At 37.6% G+C, this 21243-nt stretch overlaps 1 protein-coding gene across 8 annotated transcripts; it reads left to right on the top strand.

Moving 5' to 3' along the window:
- Position 1: 1 nt before the first annotated feature.
- On the top strand, positions 2-20567 carry TCAIM (T cell activation inhibitor, mitochondrial). 8 transcript variants are annotated; one of them, XM_085051193.1, is made up of 12 exons: positions 2-159; positions 2163-2238; positions 2367-2429; positions 5433-5568; positions 6111-6264; positions 7207-7447; positions 9107-9229; positions 11817-11914; positions 13623-13714; positions 15765-15997; positions 16511-16642; positions 19954-20567. In XM_085051193.1, exons 2-12 carry the CDS (start codon positions 2210-2212, stop codon positions 20177-20179), a joined length of 1527 nt encoding a protein of 508 aa, XP_084907319.1. In that variant the 5' UTR covers positions 2-159; positions 2163-2209; the 3' UTR covers positions 20180-20567. The 8 variants fall into 8 exon arrangements, with proteins under 8 accessions (XP_084907319.1, XP_084907323.1, XP_084907318.1 ...); XM_085051192.1 differs by having other exon boundaries at positions 72-280; XM_085051196.1 differs by lacking the exon at positions 2-159 and adding an exon at positions 480-794.
- Positions 20568-21243: the final 676 nt, after the last annotated feature.

The raw sequence follows: 21243 nt of genomic DNA, 5'->3' as shown, positions 1-21243 counted from the left end.
TCAGCGGAGGAGCCGCCAGGGGGCGGGAGCGCAGGCGCGCGCCGGCCTCGCCCCCGCGCCGGCCCCGCCCCCGGCGGGAATCCCCCGGGCCCGCCCCCTCCGGGGCCGTCGGCGGGGGCGATGGGGCCGAGCCCCGGCGGGAGCAGGCTGGCTGAGGCGGTAAGCGGGGCCGGGCTGGGGGCCTCGGCGCGGCTCTCCGTCAGGCGAGGGCACGAGTGAAGGCGGCGCGGCCCACCGCCCACCTGCGCGGGGGGTCCGCTCGGACGGCGGCCGGCGAACGGTGCGAGGCCGAGCCCGGGCGGTGTGGGGGGGGGTCTGCTTTGAAAACGGGCCGGGCTGTGTCGCTCGGTGTCCGCCGGCGGGGTGGGGACCGGGGGCTGTCCGTGCGCTGGCACGCGCGTGGCGGTACGTGCGCGCCGGCACGCGCGGCCCCGGATCTCGGCCGGGCTCGGCTCGGCTCGGCTCGGCTCGGCCCGGCCCGGCCCGGTTTGGTTCGGCTCGGCCCGGCCCGGCACCGGCGGCTCCTTATCCCGCGCCTTGCTTCTGAGGGTGCGAAAGGCCCGTGAGCCTGACTGCGGTCAGCTCTGCCGCCCTCTGGGAAGACTTTGCATTTTAATGGATTTCAAAGCGGATTCTACCAGGGCTCTGCTTTCAGTAGTTAAAACTGTTAGTGGTCGCACCACTAGCAGCTTGTTTCCTTTCAAGCAGTGAGCCAGTCACGTTCGCCCGAGCTTATTTTCTGAGTGCTGTCGTTTTGTTGATTTTCACGCTGTTATCTCGGTGCTGCCTCAAGTGTAGGTAAACACCTGAAATAGACAAGCGCGGGCTGAGCGGGGAGGTGGCAGCGATGGGCGACGTCGTTGTGCCAAAGGCTTCTGCAACATAATTCATGTTTTGTCGTGTTTCAGCGGGTTTGTCTTTGAGGTGGGGTGCAGGTGGAGCTCAGTCAAAACCAGGAGGTTTTGTTTTTCAGCTAAGCAGTGTACCAATTTCTAAGCAGTTAATAGAGCATTTAAAGCAAGAAACAATGATGCTTTTGTCTGGTTATATAAAGCGTCACCGCGGATTAAGTGAAATTGTTGAGTTTTTTCCATCCTCTGCCCAAATGCCTGAAGGTAAAATTACGGTCAGGGAAAACTGTTTTATGACCAGAGAGCTTGCTAATGTATTTAACTTAATTTGTGATTAGGACTGTTGTCACAGACAGTGAAAATAACATGATTACTGTCTTGCCCACCTAGCTGAAAATTTGAAAACAAAAATTACCGAATGTTTTGGGCATATTTTATCTCTGTATATATTTTTCTCCCACTATCTGCCTCTAGTAAAAATTTAGGTTCTTGGTTAAGTATATTTGTTCTGCACATCTAAAACTTCAAGAGTTTTGCAAAGTAGGCATAGGAAGTGTCACGCTGTATTGGAACAGCTTTGGGATGAAATTTCTCTGATAGCTGTTCATCTCAGGCACTTTAAAACAGCATGCATAGCAGGCATGTTATTTTGAAAAGTGCCAAGTGTATTTTTTTTAAAAAAGCTTGAAAATATTGCCAATAGGGAGCTTACCTCATAATCCCTAATAATTAGGTGTGTATTTGCACTCTTACATACCAAATGGTTTGTCTCGTGTTAGAAGACTCTCCCCTCCAGTTGCCTAATGCAGAAGTTACTGGCAAAAAGTGCTAATTCATTTTTATGAATGTCTGCAAACATTTGATAAAGATTTTTCCCGCTGATTTTGTATTTTCCTCCCATAAAGTAGTTGGCATGTTAAAATATTGACATTTTAAAGTATTGACATTTGCTTGAGTGTAGGATTTAGTAAACATTTACGTGGACTTCCATGAGCTGGTATGTCTTAGTGCTTAAAGAAAGTTTTTGGTTTTTTGCTTTTATAATTCTTAGGAGTTTCTTCCCCTAACTGGGAATATTCATCCCCAAATGAAAATATGGTAACAACTCTTAATATTGGCAAGACTCACTGTTAGTAGAGGAAACTGAAAACATTCTTACACAAAGCTTTGGGTTTTATGTGTGGTTGCTCAATTTTATGTTACTGTTGTGACTTTAAAAGTTACCACCTGAGGTTTTGAAAATGCACTGATAAGTAATGGGAAAATACCCACATCCATTACTGAAAGAGATTTTTTTTTCCTTTTTTTCAGTGAATTAGTGGATGGCTGAAATTCGGCTTGAGCATTGAGTTGCTGAAATGTTTTGCTGCTTGAGAACCGTGAGAAGGTATGACATGTTACTGACCTAATTTACCTTTAGCATTTAAGTGTTTGCTTATGACTTCCATATATGTGAAACTGTTTTGGTGTTTTTATAGTTCCATGCTTATTTCTTTGACATTCTCATCTTTACAGCTTGAAGCTTTCAGCAGAGCATCCACAGTTGAAAATCCTCCAAAGCCATATTCCTGTCCTCGAGTGAGACATTAAAAAGGCTCTCAACAAAACAAGGGGTTTTAAATGGCTTAATTATGAGAAATATGAATATGATATCAAATATATTACTGCATTATTGAGTTATTAAAGCTTAGTGTTTCAAAATGTGTGAATATGTCTGTAACTATGAGCTTAATTTAACAGAGCTTTTCAGTGCCAAAGCTATACGCCAAAAACTTGAACTTTGGAGAGATGTGAAGAAAAGGAAAGCTGAAAGGAATTATTTAACCAATAAATTAAATCAGTCCTAGAGTATGATTGCATAATGTGTTCTACTGGAGATTGTGTTTCATGTCTTTCGTGGAGACACTGTCCTCGAAGTAGTTGTGACCTTGATTTCAATACGAAGCCTTTCTCTGCTCTTCAGATCTAAATGAAGCTCTTGGAACAATCTTTACTCCTTGTGAGTGAAGCCATAAACATGTTTCTTGCATTTTATCTCTCTAAATTCATTTTAATTCACTTACTTCGTCACTTCAGTTGAAAGATGCCTCAGAATTCTGTCTTTCACCTTCAGTGAATGAATTCTTCCTTCTGTCACGCAGACTAATTTTGGCCTTTGAGCATTTCTCTTTTAAGCAAGTTCAAAATAGACTTTTGGCTGGAATCCCAAGCCTTCCTACTAGCACGACAGTGTTGTTTAGATACAAAACAACAGAACTGAAGTTATCCATTCTTGGCCATTTTTCATGTAGAATAAGGGACTGAACTTCATGATTAATAAACTTGGAAAGTATGATTAATGGTTTCAAGGTATGTTGGAACTTTTTTTGTGAACTACTGGAAACATCATGCAGTGTAGCTTGAGAGTGGATATGGGAGATGGTGTACGAATTAGGTGAACAGAGAACTGAGCTCCTCTTCCTCCAAGCAGCTTGGTCTAGGAGGATGTGAATTTCATGCATAGCAATCAGCTGCAGTCAGAAAGGTAACTGGTTAATTTACTTTTTCCTTTGCTAGATTTTTTTTTTCCTTTTACTGTTTTGTGTCCACTTGCTACCCAAAAAAAAGAGATAAAATTGCTTTTTTTTTTTTCCTCAGCAGGACAATTATTTTGGTGTTTCCAGATCCAAAATGGTAAAGCACGTGACCGAGTGGACTTTTATCCAGTGTGCTTTGTTTCCTGTCTTACCTGGCCTAGTAGAGATGTTCTTCCTGTGTCACTGAGCAACTGTGGCATATTTTTGTCCTGAAGAACTTTCACTCTCCCTAAAAACGTGATATGTCTGTGGTACTTCACCATCTCCTGCTATTTTGAGTAGGATCATGGGCTGTAGTGATGACTAGTCTTAGTCTTAAGAGTGTCTAAGGTGTAGCCAACAAAGAGGTAGAAGTGTTTGCCAGTAATATATTTTAGCTTTTTTTTTTTAAATCTTATATTTCATCCACAAGCATGAAAATTGGTTTTAAGTCATAATGGATTTGAAATTCCTTCAGTCTTCTTACATCACGGGTTTTCTGTCCCACTTTTCTACAAGAACTTCTGTTTTCAGCAAGCTGCCTTTTAAGACCTGCTAATTAAATATTTGCCCACCTCTTAGGCAAACAACATTAGTCTTAACTGCTTTGATGTTTTTAACTGAACAGCTGGAAAAGTTGACAGAGAAAAGGTAAAGTAAGGGTCACTGCATCTGCTTGACAATTCAAATGTTGTCACATATCATTTGCCAAGATAAAACATTCTGCTTATTGTCTGAACACAAATTTGGGGGGGTTTTGGATTTTTTAAAATTAATGACAGCAGTCAGAAAAATATCCCATATTTCTGTGTCCAGGATGATTATTTGGTCTAGGGTGCTGGACAAATAGCTCTCTGTAAAACAGTCCTGCTGTCTATTACTGCTAAAGTTACTTGTTTTATGTGAATTGGAAGCAGCTTTATTCTGACATATATTTTCCTTTTTGGGGGTTGCAGTTTGAATGACACTATGAGGAGTAAGACTGTATTGTACTGCTTAACAGAGCAGTGCCCCTGCCCTTCTGATTTGCAAACTAAAATGAATGTTAATCACAGAAAGCAGCCTGTTGAATTTGTTAGCTTGTGAAATCAGCTGTAAGGGAAACCCATTGTACACCTCACAATTCTCATTTTCTTACTGCTTTTGTGTGTACTGTCTCCTGATACTTAGTTTGCTAAACCTGAATATTGCCTTTGAACAATGACAGGATATTTCGGTGGTCTTTCATGCAGGACTTGGTTTTTCTTTCCATTTCAGTCTTCTGTTACACAAGTGTGCTCATTACAGAACTGTTTGATTTCTACATAATTGCAGGTATTCAATAATTTGGCACTTTCTGAGCTTCCTAGAACTTCTTCAACTTAACTTTTCCTTCTGATCTTAGCTTCTCCTACAATTAAACATCTTCTAATCCTTGTAATTCAGTGAAGATGAAAGGGCAGAAAGTACTGTCTTTTTACTTGATGTTTTCTATAAAAGAGTATGTTCAGGAAAATAGATTTTTTTTTTTAATGGAACTCAGAACATAATGCAGACCTTTTTTTCACTGAATTATGATTATTATTCCTTGGTAGAATTTAATGTTCTTTTGGCACTACTTGAAAAATGCTGGGTTTGGCTCTTTAACTTGGAGGTTCAGAGATATAAAGGTTGGCTTTTAAGAGCAGCTTCAGCAATGTCTACAAAAATACCACAAAAGCCAGTATTTGCAATTGGAGCTACTTGACTGGGGAATTTTTATTTGAGGCATCTTTGAGAAAGTAGAGAGAGGTTGCTGTACTTATTTACAAGTCCTGTTCTACCATTAGCATCCACCATCCCTCAAACCTGTTGGATTGGCTCTGTCAGAGCACAGCTTTGTGAATGCTAAGGGGGAAGATCCAGAACTCAGACTCCTAATACCAGTTTTAAATCATTATACTTGCAACTGTGAATGTTTATTCCATTCTGTCACATTTTAATGTAATTATATCAGTTTGTCACTTGATTGGTAGCATCATACATAAATATCTTACTTCTTTGTTAGGTTATGTCTGGACAAGATATTGCTGCAGTGCGTTCTTCAGTCAAGAACTTTGTCAGGCGCTGATGCCATCAATGCTCTCAGACCTTTCTATTTTGCTGTACATCCAGATTTCTTTGGCCAGCATCCCAAAGAGAGGGTAAATATATTTTAGTGTGCTTTCTTTGTAAATATTTCATGTATCAAGGATGGAAGTTTTCTAGTTTTCCTGCTGTCAGAGAGACAAAAGTAGTGTTAGAATTTAATATGGTTGGTTCCAGAGAACAAAAATACGTACTTCCTCAATTTTTAGCAAGGTTAGGTCCCTTAAAAGTCTATTATTTGGTAATCATATGTTCTAATTGTTATAAAGAAAATACTGAATCCTTCCAGGCCAATTTATAATACATACTGCTTTATCTCTTTGAAATGTTGTGCATTATATTTGAACCAATTAATTTCTTTAAGCTTGAAAGCCAGTGGGTCTTGGAATGTAAACAAATACACAAGTATGTACACAATACAAATTTATTCATGCAGTGTAATTATAAATGCTGAGAATGTGAACTGTATCACAACTCATTAAAAGCAACTGGCACTTTGTAAAACCTGATTCTGCATATAAGATTAAAAAGGTTTAGATGAAAAATGGCCAAGTTCATCTTCTGTAATGTTTTTTTGTTTGTTTTTGTTTTAAAACAGGAAGTAAATGAAAACTCTCTGAAGAGACTAAATGGCTACTTGGAGAACCTACAGAAACCAGGATTTCATTCTTTTAAGCCAACTCAGCTTACTTTTTATGTAAGAGAAAGAGAACCAAACTCTTCGAATGTTCAGGAGTCCTTCAGTGCTTCAGGTGCTTTTATATTGTGCAGAATGTATCTTCCTGTATTTAAATTCCTTCAGACCATTGCTTAGCCTTGTGCAGTCATAATGACTTTTCAAATGAAAAAAATGCTGTCAAACCATGAAAATCCGTATCAAATCAGGCAGTTGGGACCATCCCAAGTAATTAAACATCTTAAGCTTTAAAAAGCCATGAAAGAATGAGACATAGCAGAGTTGAGGTTAAGTTACAGTATGAGGAAGTAAAAGACAAAGGTGGATATAAATTATAATATTTCCGCTTTTGATACCATTGCCATGTTTAACTGGAACAACAGTTGGATTCTTGTCCTCATTGCAGTTCAGGTGTAGTACACAACTTCAGGGCACTTATAGAATCAACAGGAACTTACTCTCTAAGTTCAAGCTGTATAATATCTGAAGTTTCAATTTACTTCATTGTCTCTTATCATAGAGACTACAAAAAATATTGCCAGATTTGGAATGTTGCTTTTGATTAACTTTGTTCTACAAATTTGTCTCCAATGTACCAATATGCCTTGCCTGACAGATGAGTTTTACATTATATATTCTGACAGTCAAAACACTTGAGCAAATTGTGAGGGACCCTTGTGCTAGAAAACAAAATCATGCTGTTTTTCAAGAAAATAGTGGTGTTATGTCTGGTCTATTTAACATAAACATTTGAACTGGAAGCTATCTTCTACTCTCAAGTCAAAAGCTTGCTTTGTAACAGGGAAGTTAGGCCCGGTAGCTAAGTGATGAGACATAGTTAAACTGCATGAGAATTTTACAGTGAGTATTGAAATTATCTTTCAATTATTTCAATATTATTGAAAATATCTTATTGAAATTTCCAATTATCTGTGCCTTGTTTTGTTTCTTGTGTAAGGGAAAGGAAGTGGGAATGCATTTTAAATAATTTTAATTAAATAATGTTTGTTTTTTACAGGGTTTCGAGCAGTCAGTTTTACGTTACATACTAGGGATCTCCTGAGCACAGTATTAGATATTCTCAACTCCTGCAGTTTGTCTACAGAGCATGTTCAGAGTTTGAACTCTCAGCCCCACAAGGAAGCAAAAAGCACAGTGAACAGACCTATCAAATGGGATAAGACCTATTACTCGTTTACTGGGTTCAAGGATCCTGAGGAGGAGCTAGAGCAAGCCCAGAGAGTGGAAACAACTTTAATGTACGTAATGCTTTTTCACTGAACTGAAATTTTGTAACCTTAACTGGTCTTATTCTAATGCTGAGTTTTTTAAAGGTAGCCAATAAACATTATGAATAATACAAAACTTTATTGTCCAACATGTAGTTTTGTCATGTTTTTTGTAATTGGATTTCAAATGAGCTCCTGGCATAACTACAGTGCCAGCAAACCTGAAGCATTCTTGTCTCTTTGCCCAGCAGTCATGTTTGGTCAATCTAGTTCTGGTTGATCTGTTTTTTCAGATTTGTGGAATATTTGTGGCAGTTCAGAAGGAGACAGAGGTTCCACTTGCTCCAAATAGTTCCTTACCTCTTACAGGACTTCTGGAACACAAACCTATATGTCTGTTATCTTTATTGTTCCTAGTTCATTATCACATTCTGGTGAGGATGGGAAATAATACATGAAAACTAAGGTTAAAAGGTTTTAATATGCATGGTATCTTAGTGTTGTGCTTCTCGTTTGTTGTTCAGCATGAAAACCTTAATATTTAAATCAATGCAGTTATAAATACTGAACTTGCATTACATGTAGAGTGTTTTGTATTAGAAGTTAATGGTTTTTAAAAAATCGCATGTGTTCGTTTTAGGACACATACACGTTTTGGGGCCTTGAAAAACTTTTTGTTACAATGAGATTTAGGTGCCATTTGAAATGAATGCACAACTATGCTGGCAGGATCTTCAGAGCAAAGTGTACTCCTCATCCTGCAAACCACTTCAGAAATAAAACTACTGTAATATACACAGTTGTAAAACACTTAACTGAGATTTAACATTCTAGAGAATATTTTTACTTATTTTTACACATTTACAAGGATGCCATGGACAGTTACATATTAACAGTCTTGTTTTAATATATAGACAGCTGGCATCAGGCCTGTCTTTTTACTTGAGTTTGAATTTTTTTGCTTAAAATACAGTATGAGAATGGAACCTTTTGTTTGTAAAAATAAGAGTATGAAAATAAGTTTATGCTATGAACAAAGGCTAAATCTCTTAAAGAGTAACTTTTTCCTAGAAACAGAATTATCTACTGAAATTTTAGATGTACTCAGAGTCATGTTTGTCTGGTTGTGGTTATTGGCAAAAAAACTATAAAACTTTGACCTGTTTAATCTATGTTCATGTCAGCTCTGTAAAAGTTACCTAACTTAGCCCTTTAGTACCACCTCCCATATTTGATAGTCTACTCTGATCACTTTGGTTGGGGTTTTTTTGTTAGGTTTTGGTGCATTTGGGTTTGTTTGGGGTTTTTTTAAAGGCAGATGTATGGAAACTTCTTTAATTAAACCACAAAGTTCTGAAGATATCCCCTGAAATCACACTAATATGCTGTTTTATGCCTTTTACACACACATCCAAATCTTACAGTTTTAATTTGTCAGTGGTTTGAATTCAGTTTGATTCCTTAGTCCCCTCCGAAGACATTAAGTGCCAGGATTTCCATTGTAAATATCTTAAGGTAAAGCATTTAGCAATTTCATCTTCTATCCTCTATTTTTAAAAAAATCTTTTACCTGATAATTTGGCTTGAAACACTTATATTAGCAGTAAGAATTGAGTTACCTGTACTGTTTACATGATAGATCATACAGCAGCATGCTTCTACTGTTGAGTATTTTTCCTCCTCTTTCAGGTCCTGGCTAGATGATAATGAAGCAAGTGCAGTAAAAAAGCTGAAAAAGAGTTTGCCGCTTAGAAAAGAACTAGAACGTTTAAAAATTGAACTTTGTCATGAGCTCCAGCTCTCAGATATCAGGTAATACATTAGATCAACTGAACTTGGATTAAGACAGTCAAAGCAAGGAAGTGTTGCCTAGTACTATGCTATGAACTTCAAAAGCTTGCTTCAGCAAAACAGCTTTATTTCATATATGAAAAAGTGTTACTGCACTGAGTTTTTTTTTCTAGAAGAATTCTATTGGGATAAAAGTTTCCTGCTACAATCTGCTCCGAGAGACCTCCTATTTGTAACTGAAAATGTAGGCTCCATTTGAGGCAAACACAGAAATATGTGTCTGTGTGTTAGTTTGGATGTTTTGCTGGTTAAAATTGCATTTCCTGAATTCAAGTTAATATCTACAAGGGTAACTAGACTGGCAGTGAAATGCAAGTTTGCACATGGTACATACTGACATCTTGTGAATGCTTAATTGAGATGTTCTTTCTTCTAGTGTTTTGTTTCTCACTTTCCAGAGGAGGAGGAGATTTGTTTGATTGAAAGAGCTGAGTGCAGTTGGAGATACTGATTCTTCAGAATATTTTCCAGAAAATAATTTGCAATCCTTTGTTTAATTTTGTGCCTTTGAGTGAGGATGTTCTGAAGTGAGATATTCAGGGTTAGGAAAGTGGCAGTGAAGGTATTCACCAACTGGAAAATAAACTTTCAGGGATTATTTCAAGGGCTAGTCTGTTAGGTTCTATTTTTTTGACCAGGAAAGAGAGAGTTGGAGCTTCTGAAATCATGCTTTTGTCCTTTCACCCTGTAAAAGACCCTGGTTTCTTTTAAGCTGAAGCCAGGTTTTTTGAACACAATTTCTAATGCTCTGTAACTGTGCTATAGTGAGGGTTTTTAAGATTCTGAAACAGTCTTCAGTATTAAATGCATAGTTTTGATTTTATTGATGGCTTATATTTATTTTCTTAAATAGATTGCACTTCTGAAATATATTAAAGCTACTGTGTTCCATGAAGAGTTATTAATCTTCCATGATTTATATTGGTATAATTCAGTAAAGAATGTGAGTGCTGGAAATCTGACAAGCCAGTATCTTAATAGGACACTGTTGCTTGTGATTCTGGAGCCTCATGCTAGTGTTCACAGAGATCTGAAAAATAACTGGGTCATCGGCTTTATTCCATGTATAAGCTTAGGACAGATGAAGAAATGGCCACCTTTTTCCACTCCCGTCTGGTGCTGCTGAAAGCAAAGTGATATTGCTAGGTTACAGTAAATAATTATTTTAATTACTTGTATTAGATTAAATTGCCTCACAAGTGCTGTGACATAGTGCCATTCTCTGCATCTTAAAAAGCGAGGTTTTTCCAGTTGGGTTTCCCTAAATGAGATGGTGTGGGTTAACCCCATCCAGCAGCTGATTATCCACACAGCCACTTGCTCATACATCCCCACTGGAATGGGAGGAGGAGAGCAGGAGGAGCACAAGCAAGAAAATTTGTAGATTAAAGTAGAAGTGTAATAGCTGTAGTGAAGCAAAGCTGTGAGTTCAAGCTGAGCAAAAGGAGGAATTAACTCTCTGTTCCCCATTGACAGGCAGGTGTTTAGCCCCTTCTGGACAGTTGGGCCTCATATGTAATGTTTGTTTGGGAGGACAAACACCATAACCATGAGGTTCCCACTTCCTTTTCCTTTCCCTAAGCATTTATTGTTGATCATGGCATATGGTGTGGAATATCCCTTTGGTTAGCTGGAGTCACCCATCCTGGTTGTGTTCCCTCCCAGCATTTTGTCCGCCCCAGCCTATTTGCTGATGGTGGGGGGCAGAGCAGGAAAAAAAAGTGAAGACCTGGACACTGTGCCAGCACTACACAGTAGCCAAAATATTGGTGTGCTGTGATTACTGTTTTAGTAAAAAATATAAAAATACTTGTGGTATGAAGAAAATTAACTCAATTCCAGACAGACGTAGTACAATAAAGAAATGGTAATTTCCCACTTTGAGACAGTTTTATATCAGCTAGAAGTCTGTGTATTTTTCCAATACACTGGGACAACTTCACAATTTAGATGCTTTTTGAAATTAACAATCTCTCTGGTCTGTCTTGGATGGAAAAGACGTTAAAACTATGCGTATTAAAGCCAGCAAGGTAACACCTGCAAAAATTACTCCACTGTAAAATATGAATAATACATAGCAACTTTCCATTTTTCCATTGGAATCATGGTAATGTTTTGGACTAGGAACCAAAAAAAAAGAGAAAAAAGACAATGTCCTTACATACTGCATTTTCTCTTCTGGACAAACATTACACAGTGTCCAAACAAACTGCATGCTCCATGACCAAACCAAACACTGTCCCTGTTTTCTTACTAACCCCTTTCTTACTTTGGGAGAGATTTATGCATTCTATCTACCTGGTTTTGTATTTGTGTTGGTTTTCTTTGCTTGTTTTTTTGGGACTCACTTTAAGAAACACTGAAATTTTATTTAGGCTTTTTAGCTGTTCACATAGCATATGATGTGGACAGCTTTTGAGTAGCATTTTATTACTACTGGGGTGCTATTTTGCTTGTGTTTTAAGGCTTTGAGCTGCATCTCAACTTCTGTGATCTTCATTTAAAATGATATTGAGGATTAAGTGCTTTCAATCACATTTCTATTTAGGTGGCAGAGAAGCTGGGGTATTGCTCACCGCTGTAGTCAGCTACACAGTCTGGGTCGCTTGGTCCAGCAGCGACCTGAAATATTAAAGAATGTTAAAGGTATTTCTGTTGCTTTTTTTAATATATCCTAATAAAATATTGATTCAGAAATGAACGTGGGTCTTCTGTGACATGGGAGCCTCCAGTACTTTTTACAAATTCTTTTGGTAAGTGCAAAAACAAACTTGTCAGGCTTACTGAAAAACTGGTGAGAACTTATATTTTAGGTTACTGGGTATTTTTTGAAGTGACCTTTCTTTGTAGTTTATTCACTGCACTCAGCTTCTAGTTTACTTCTTAGTGAAGAAGTAAGTGGAGTCAGTTGAAGGCACCGGACTTAATATTAGCAATGAAACTCTAAACTGAAAACTAGTAAAATTGAACTAGTAAAACTGAAAATCAGTAAAAACTCTAAACTGAACCTCTGAAAGGGTGGAGGTAGCAACAGATTGTTAGCAATGGTATATTCAAGACAAAAATGTGAGTGGGTCTCTAACTCAAACAAGGATTTACTAGAATACCTTTAAAATTGTATTGCGTTCTTTTCTCATGCGTATTCCATAGAATAACTATATTGTTAGTATAATATATAATAATTCAGTGCTCTATTATTAGTACTGAATATACCAGTATTTTCTCAGGAAAAACTAAAATATTCTGTAAGCCTCACCCCCCATTCTTCTCATACAGCTGTTGGATCTGTGGCAGTAGCTGTTTCCTCTAATTGTAATTCCACATTTTATGCCTGTCTGCAGATACTCAGTTTTGAGTGGCTTTCATTTGAGGGTTCGCCTAATCCTTTGCCAATAGACAGAGTGGGTAGGACCATAGGTAGTAGTTTTAAATTGTATCAGGTTTCAAATGAGTTTCCTTTCCTAAGCGTGCTAAGAATTCAAAGTGCTGGAGAAATCTGTCTTGTGAACCTGTTGTAGTCTCCATCTTTGAAGATATTTAATAATACACTGGACAAATATCTGTCAGTAATTATACAGGTACAGTTGATGTTGTCTTAGGATACAAGGGTGGATGCCGTGAAGTCAGTGTTGGTCTTCCTTCGGATTTTGGAAAACTGAATTCTGAGAGCAAGAGCTCCTATTTAAGCTTCGTCTTGTAGATGAATACATCAAACTGAAGACTTTTGTGAAGGCTTATTTTGATAAACAGTTTCCTGTACTTTTACCCTAAAGAATTCTTGAGGATCTTTGTACTCTACGTAAAAAAACAGACTCAAAACTGATCTATCCCCCTAAACATCCACGTAGAATTAGCCTTTTATTTTGTCTCTATGTAAAAAAAGAGTTATGTGCAAGTGTTTCTTACAGCTTGCACATTGCAGAGTTCTGAAGTAGTGTTGAATGGCCTTGCTAATAGTTCTTTGACCCACTTTTATGTTGTATGTTCTTCAAGCATATAGCCTGTTTCCTACTCTATACGTGATTTATACAGATTCTTTGAACATCCTCTCTGCTGAGATTTTCCCATATTTTAAAAGTAGTCTTAAGAAAAATGTCTGAGTAACTAAAAATCTATGAAGTTCAAACAGAGAGAAGGCAAATGCTGGGTCAGGTTTGTATGAAAAGAAATTCTTAAACTGTACTTCGCAAGAATCTCCTTCAAAATTTTGAGAATAACAGAAGCACCTACTCACGTGCATTTGTGTTGCAGAAATACATTGCTTGTGACATGTTAGCAGCATAGTTAAGTCTTCAGCAATTGTAGGAATGACTGCAGTAACCCAAATGAGTAAAGAGCTTTGTTCAATCTCTAGGACGCACAGTGGTATTTACAGACCGCTCTGGTATGAGTGCAGCAGGTCACATAATGCTGGGGACCATGGATGTTCATCATCAGTGGACCAAAGTAAGAAGATTTAAAAGTAATATAACTCCTCTTGTTGTGACATCCTTTTTTAAACTGTAACAAAAATATTGATGGGTGCAGATAACTGATGAGTAATTTGAAGCGAACAGTTAATGGGTTTAGCATAATGGTGTACACTGCGTTCTAAATTTAATCCTGTGTATGCTGGTACTAACAACAGTCTTTGCTAGATCTTTGCTGCTGCTTTCATTAACAAGTCAGTACTACTCCTGATTAGCTATAAAGAAAACTAATTTGTTATGCACTGTTCCAGTCTGTGCAGTGAGTCCTGGCAGAATACTTTGTGATCCTTAAAGAGCTCATTCCCATGAAGAAGTAATGGATTTTATTCCGATCTTCTGTAAATATGAGATCTAAAGGGAGTTGTGAACTGATGATTTCAGTCAATGGCTACAAACCAACCCTGTCACTCCGTTTTGTTCTTTTAGGCAGCTAATGTGGATGTTGCGCAATTTTATCTTTAGTGACTATGCCAGTTCTGCTCCTGCTTGTGTAAAGTTCAGAACTGATAAGCTTTCTAACATCCTAAATTATAAGTGTTGTATGCAAAGGACCAAAAACTAAAGATGTAGCAATATCAGCATATCACATGAGGAATTTTTCTTTAATCTTGGTTACTGAAGCATTACTGATACTTCTATCAAAAAATATTTCTTCCAAAAGGAGATTATTGGTGGAATTTCATAGTTGGGAATTTCACCCTGCTAGAATATCAGAATATTCTCTTTCTGTATTCCAATCAGTGAATAATATGAAAAGTTAACACTCAATATTCTTTCTCTGGTGGTGTTTGAATTTTTGCATATGTGTTTCACTGAGAGGGGAAAACAAACCATGCCTTGTTAGTGTGAATGATTTGCTAAGAACTTAAACTGAGAAACTAGAATTTAATAGAAAACTTTCTGGGATTAGAGAGTGTTGATAGTCATTGGAATAAAAGTGTTCTGATTAATATTAAACAGCAACTTCCTTGAGAAGGTAAATATTTCTTTCTAGCCTTTGCTGTGGCTTTTTCCAAAGGGGTCATAGATCCACACAAAATGCCATGCAGGTGGAACAATGTGTGTAGTTAGTTGTAGCGATGGTATTTGCTTGAGGAGACAAAGGTGAGGTATATGTTTGAACCTGAAATCAAAGGATTTTTATTTTGAAATGCACTGAAAATCATGTGGAGTGTTACACAGAAAGTCAGTGAAAATCTTGAAGAGGTTTATGACTCAGTTTTTAGAGAGCATGTTTGTCCAGTTCTATCCCATTTTAGAAAGTAGTCCTAAGTGCTTTTTGTTTCTAATTGCTTTGTTACTTTTTGTTACTAATTGGTAGAAGAAAGCAGTAGAATACTGTACAAGTCAGTCTGTAGAATGCTTGGTCAGAGGTACAATATTTAAAGGATTTTTTCTGGTTTTCTCTGTAACAAATGCAAATGCTGAACCAAATTTTATTGTTCCAAAAGCTGTTCTGATTCTACTACCAGAACTATCTGCTATCTGTTCTACTGTCCTCCTGCATTTCGAATGAGATAATTCTGAAATCAGTTCACTTGTTCCAGCAGCACTTTTTTTGTATGAAAAACTACTTTAAAATAATAACAACAGGGTAGGTGGTAGGTAGTGACTACTGTATGAGGAATAACTCTACCACTAAAACTGGGGTGATAAAAGTTTTATACAGGCGTCAGGTTATAGATTTTTTTTTTAACTGAGACTATTAATTTTTTGATATATAGAGGATATCCATCCAAGTTTTTATGTCCTTTTGGTGCCTTCATGTTATAAACACAGAAAATACTTAAAAGCTTGTTCCATTATATCTTACCCCAAAAAGAATATACTTGATATTTCTCACCTTTGGTGTTCTTCGATTTTAATTTTTTCCCCTTGGGTTCCATGTTTGCATTGTTAAGTATCTCTTTTATAATTTCTTGGGGTTTTTTTATTATTTAATTTATTTAATAATTTTTTATTTAATTTATTAAAATTAAATTTTATGCTCTGTAACATAGAAAATGTTTGTTCATGTGTATGCACAGATTTTTGAGAGACTGCCAAATTATTTTAAGCTTCAAAAAAGGCTGCTGCTCTTGGAAGATCGGATAAGCCAACTTCTGGGAGGCATCCAAGTAATATATATTGAAGAACTGCAACCTCTGTTGACTCTAGAAGAATACTATGAGACTTTGAACTCTTTCTATAATAAACTACGTGACAGCAGACTACCTTTTCATCCTCGCAGTCTGCGAGGCTTGCAAATGATTCTGGAAAGGTAGGTATTTGCAGGGAAGGTTGATTTCTTTTAAAGCTATTACTCTTTTCTTTTTTTTTGTTACACTGCTTATTGCTCTCACTAAGAAGAAAAGTAATATAATCTTGGATTTTCATTATGTCAAAATCTTTTTGTTTCAGAAGGTTTTAAGTGCATTTTTATGGGTTAAGAAGGAATCAGACTGAAGAAAATCCTGCTTAATTTCATTCAAGTTGGACTCAAAGTTCTGTCTATTTTACAGTGTTATGCTGGGTTAAATCAAATCTTTGTGCTGTCATGCTGGTGTTGATATTTTTTGAGTATTCTTACCAGCTGCTTTTGAAATGTAATTTTTAAAAAGTGTTACTTACTGTATTTCTCTAGTCTCATGAACCAAACAATATTTTTTTACCAATTATTGTGATTGTGATTAATTTATATTCTTTTATCTTTAGAATTTTTCTGAAGATAATTTACAGAAATAGTTGCATTAAAATCTGTACCTTGTTTTTTACTTCCATCATGTTTCATTAGTGACAGATACGCACCAAGCTTACATGCATTTGGACACTTTATGATCCCAACAGTCTGTGATCCAGCAGCTCTTCAGTGGTTTATTTTTGCCAAAGCACAGGAAGCAAGAGAGAATCTGAAAAGAAAGGAGGAGTAAGTGTTCATGTGACTTGATACATTTAGCTCATTAAAATCTTTGCATGTCCTGTTTTGGATTTTTTTGGAGGAGGAGGAGAATTTTAAAGAATGGATTCATGCTCTTTTGGTGAAAAAAACCCCTTCGGTTTCTAAAATAGAATTTTATCCATCAGCTTTACTAGGTAAAGAATTACAGCATTAATGAACACAAACAGTCATTAGAAAATACCCCCTTTCACCTTGTAGAGACCATTATACTTAATTCAGAAGTAAAATATCTTCGCCTACAAGACAAAATTGCATAATTTTCTTTACAATTATTTTATCAAGGAAGAGGTGGAAAACACCTTATTCAGTAAGAAAAGCAACAACTTGTATTAATGTTAATTACAATGTGACAAAAAAACAGTGAAATCTAAACTAAAAATAACTGAGACCAACTAGAGAATCATTATTTCTAGTTGCTTGTCGGTTAGTTGAGAAGAATGTTAGTTAGTGCCTAACAAGGAAAAAAAAAAAAAAAGGGTTAGAATGATGAAACACCTTGTGGGTACTCTCTCACAGATGGGAGTGAGAGAGATTACAGTAGGGAGTCACAGCACCATACTTAATATTAGATCCATGCTTTATAATATCTATCAGAACTGTAAATTTGGTTCTTGACCTTGTATGCTGCATATGTTCTTGAGGATGAAGTAGAGATACTGGGTTTTTTCAGTAAAATACTGTGATGGGTAACTGGGTGGTACAGTCCTTTTAGAGGTTGTTGCTGCAAGTTTATTTTTCTGCTTTGGAAAGCTTTTGATGAGTTGTTGAGCTATCAAACTGTCTTGAGTGTATACATGATGCATAGATCCAGATATGCTTTTGTGAAGTGATTTTAGGCATGAGTTGCTGAAGGCGCTATGGGTTTAACTCTGTTAAGACCTCATTACTTGGAAAGATATGTTTTGCAGGTGGACTTCAGTAAACATGATTTGTTGGAATTTTTCCATAACCCTAGTCCAGCTTTGAAGTTAGATTTTTGCCATATAAATTGTAACTACTGAATAGCTCTCTGTGTAACTGTCCACATGTGACAGCTGGGAAAGTATTGTCTATAGATTTTGGGAGGGATGTTGTAGCAAATGTATGCATTTGCATCTGGGTAACTCACTCTCCAAAAAAGCTCATACTACCGCACTTCATAAAGGCACTAATGCAGGAAAACTGTGCTCTCAGAGTACAAGCAGCTGTGTTGTAAGAATGTAAGAGCCAAGATGCGTATCTTGTGTGCTGGATGATTGCTGGTTTGTGTGAAATAGTAAAGAACAAATATACTGGGTCACAATGTCTGTCCCCGTCATCCATTAGCTTATGGAGAGGCTTTATGGATGGGGCAAAAAATGTGGTGGGTTTTTTTACTCCACTCTCCTTCCCAGTTTCTGACTGACTGCACTTGAGAAAATACTTGAAGCTGGAAGCATTATCTTATGTTAATAGCATTCAGTAGACCTTTTTATTTTCCCCCTCTTAATTGTCATCTTATTTTTTGAGCCAATTTGCATTTTGTGGCTCCAAATACCCCATGGCAGCAAATTGCATATTTGAATCGCATATGGTATGTATATCTGAAAGAGGAGAGGAGGTGTTCTGTGATTTACAGACCCACAGCCTGATGATTGCATTTGTCATTCTTTTGTTCTTGTGTGATAGGAAATACAAAACAGTCATTCTCTGTCACCTCTGCTTTTTTTTGTGGCTATGTCATATTTCCTCTTACTTGCCTTTTATCGAAGCTGAAAACTCCTTTTCCACTTGAAGCTTCCTTGGACAGAACTCATTCTGGTTTTCTGATTTTCTGTATCCTCGTGTGGTGGTTAAAGAGGCCCTAAGATAAAGGAAAATATTTTGAGACGTACTGGATGTACTTTGCACATGGACTTCAGTGTTTTACATGCAGTAAACAGCACAGAGTGGCTGGAATTCTGACCTGAATGCACTGCTGCTCTAGAAAGTTCTGTTATCTGTGTGGATAATGTCAGTCTTCTAGTAATGCAGGATTCTCCTTCCCATGCTTCTGTAAAGTATGAGGTTTGTGTTGTGATAAAGGTGCAAGCCTCCCTATGGAAGTGAATGAAAACAAACCTCCAGTTGTCCAGCTGACTGAAACTCCTTCAGGGGAGCCTAAGGTTTCACAGAACAGGAAACCTTGGTGCCTAGGTATTTGGGAATGCACTCAGGAAGGTGGCATAGAAATGAGCCATAGAGAGGACAGGCTTTGCTCTAGGTTAAATCACTGGCTCAGCTTATCCCTGACTGTGAGGGTGGGCTGGGTTCTTGTGCAGTGAGCCAACTGCCTCAGCAGAGCACAGTGCCATGCAAGTACACAGAGATCCCATCCTGAGCTCTGGAGAGAGTGGTGGCAAGGCCCTACAGTAGTGTTTTAGTGTGAGGTGAATGGTCTCAGTAGCAGTGTCCATGCCTAGGTTGGGCTGATTTTACATCCCAGTGGTGGTGCAGTGTCTGTAGCCAAGCTGGTTTGGAAGTGCAGCTGTGTTCATGTGGCACAGTGCCTGAGCTAGTGGGACTGGCTGAACCTGAACTCTCTTCATTAGTTGATCAGTCACAGCTCCAGTGACTTAATTAAATCTACACATTAACTTTTTTTCTGAGTAGTTTGAGTTTGCCATGTGGTATCTTATTTTGCTGAGGTGAAGGAAAAAAATCACCTGCAAGCTTTGGAAACAAAATTCATAGAATCATTTAGGTTGGAAAAGACATTTAAGATCATCAGGTCTAAGCAGATCAACAAAATTCTGCAGTTGGGAAGTTACTAATGCAGTTAATATGCATAAGTTGACTGTACTTGTCAGTTGTTGATTTTGATGACATACAGAGTACTGGTGTAATTAAGACACAGTAATTATGAACATGGTTTTATGCTTAAAACTTTTATTTTCGATGTTATTTAAGTACTTTCATCCCTTACATAAAAGATGTTGCCTCACATGGTTTTTATTTTTGTGTTTTTCCCAGTTACTTAGTGAGCAAAAAGATGGCACGGTGCAGGCTTTGAAACGTGACTCCATGGGCATGCTATGCCCATAGTCACGGAAGAATGTTCACTCTGATCTCTGAGATAGGTGTGTGTATCAACCTGCACAAAAATCTCAGCTGTACCATATCTGTGCATAAGTTGACACCTTTATTTACCTGCATAAAATCTACTTCAGTATTTCTGGTTTTAATATATATTCTATATATATTGAAATGCTTATTTCAAGGTGGGAGTTTCAAGAGATGAAGTTGTAATTTTGTCGCTGTGTGTTGTCTCCGTTTGCTAGGATGATGATTACAGAGAAAGAGCTAATCGATGCTTCCACTGAAAGATTTTCTTTGGATCGGTTGTATAAGGAACCCAGTGTTTCCAGTGCACAGATGATAGATTGTTGTGAGCGGCTGCTGGAGGAATCCTTGCCCTACCTACAAGGCATGCACCTATGCATTTCACATTTCTACTCTGTGCTGCAGGATGGAGACCTGTGTATACCTTGGAACTGGAAAAACTGAGGGATGTATCTGATAATCAGATTAATTGTTTTATTTTCTGTAAGAGGTTATAAATATGAATGTTTTTAAGAGTAAATTATTTAAATCTGTATTTTGATATCAGTATTCAGCTCACAAATTTTCTTCCAACTGCTGCTGAGGAAGGATTGCAGTCCTAGACAATTTGCACAATGCGCAGTAGCGGTAGTCCTGGGAAAGACATCTGTACATTATCCATACTACTGTAGGAGTCCCAGTGTATGGTTACAGTTGTGAAACAGCATTTTTGTAGTGAATTCTGAAAATACATTAAATTGCAAGTCTGCAAAAATGTGCATGTGTATTTTTAATATACATTATTATTGCCAGATAGATCATCTTAAATAAAGAGTGTGCTACTTCAACCAGACATTACATGCCATCTTAAGGGGTTCATTGAACGCAGAAGTACAGAAGTTATCTGCTGGCAATGTTGGCATTTCATATTGCTGCCTATCACTGAATTAGAAGAAAAACAAGGGAAAAACACCAGAGTATTTCTCCTTTGCAGAAAAAAGCAGTACATTGATTTGATGTCAGCAGCAGAATTTCACATGCTGGTCCAACACTGTCACCTTAGAATTCCAAAATATGCCAGTTGTACTGTCTGCAGGTACTTCAAAGCAGATGTCATTCTCTTTTTGCTTTCCGGCATTTGCTCCATAAATACAGACAATCCTCTTTACTTGCACTGTAACAGATTGCAAATCCCATACACAGCACTTAAAACCTGAGCAGTTTAATGTGACATCTAAGGGAAGGAAGCACTGATTTGTGTGGGATTGTCTGCAAAAGTAAGTACTTCTCACTAAGAACAAGGAGTTTGCAGTATGGCAAACATGTGGATCCTTACTCGTACTTTATTCCTTGAAAAAAAATGAAAGCGTGAATGCATGTCAACACTTTTTCATTGTAATACATGCCAAGATGCATTTTGGTATTTGGATTTTTATTTTACAAAATACCATTTGAGAAAGACCAACTGCTTAACATTTCTTGACTTGAATTTACCATAACTGGCAAAAAGAAAGGAATTGTCAAATGCT

The sequence above is a fragment of the Lichenostomus cassidix genome, chromosome 2, assembly GCF_008360975.1.
Source record: "Lichenostomus cassidix isolate B80296 chromosome 2, HeHo_3.0, whole genome shotgun sequence".
Lineage (NCBI taxonomy): Eukaryota > Metazoa > Chordata > Aves > Passeriformes > Meliphagidae > Lichenostomus > Lichenostomus cassidix.
This window is presented reverse-complemented; position numbering and strand designations above follow the sequence as displayed.

Coding starts and splice junctions, on each gene's coding strand:
- TCAIM (XM_085051193.1), top strand. CDS start 2,210: ATGTTTTGCTGCTTGAGAACCGTGAGAAG. Junction 2,430..5,432: donor AGCCATATTCCTGTCCTCGA/GTGAGACATTAA, acceptor CTTCTTTGTTAG/GTTATGTCTGGACAAGATAT. Junction 5,569..6,110: donor GCCAGCATCCCAAAGAGAGG/GTAAATATATTT, acceptor GTTTTAAAACAG/GAAGTAAATGAAAACTCTCT.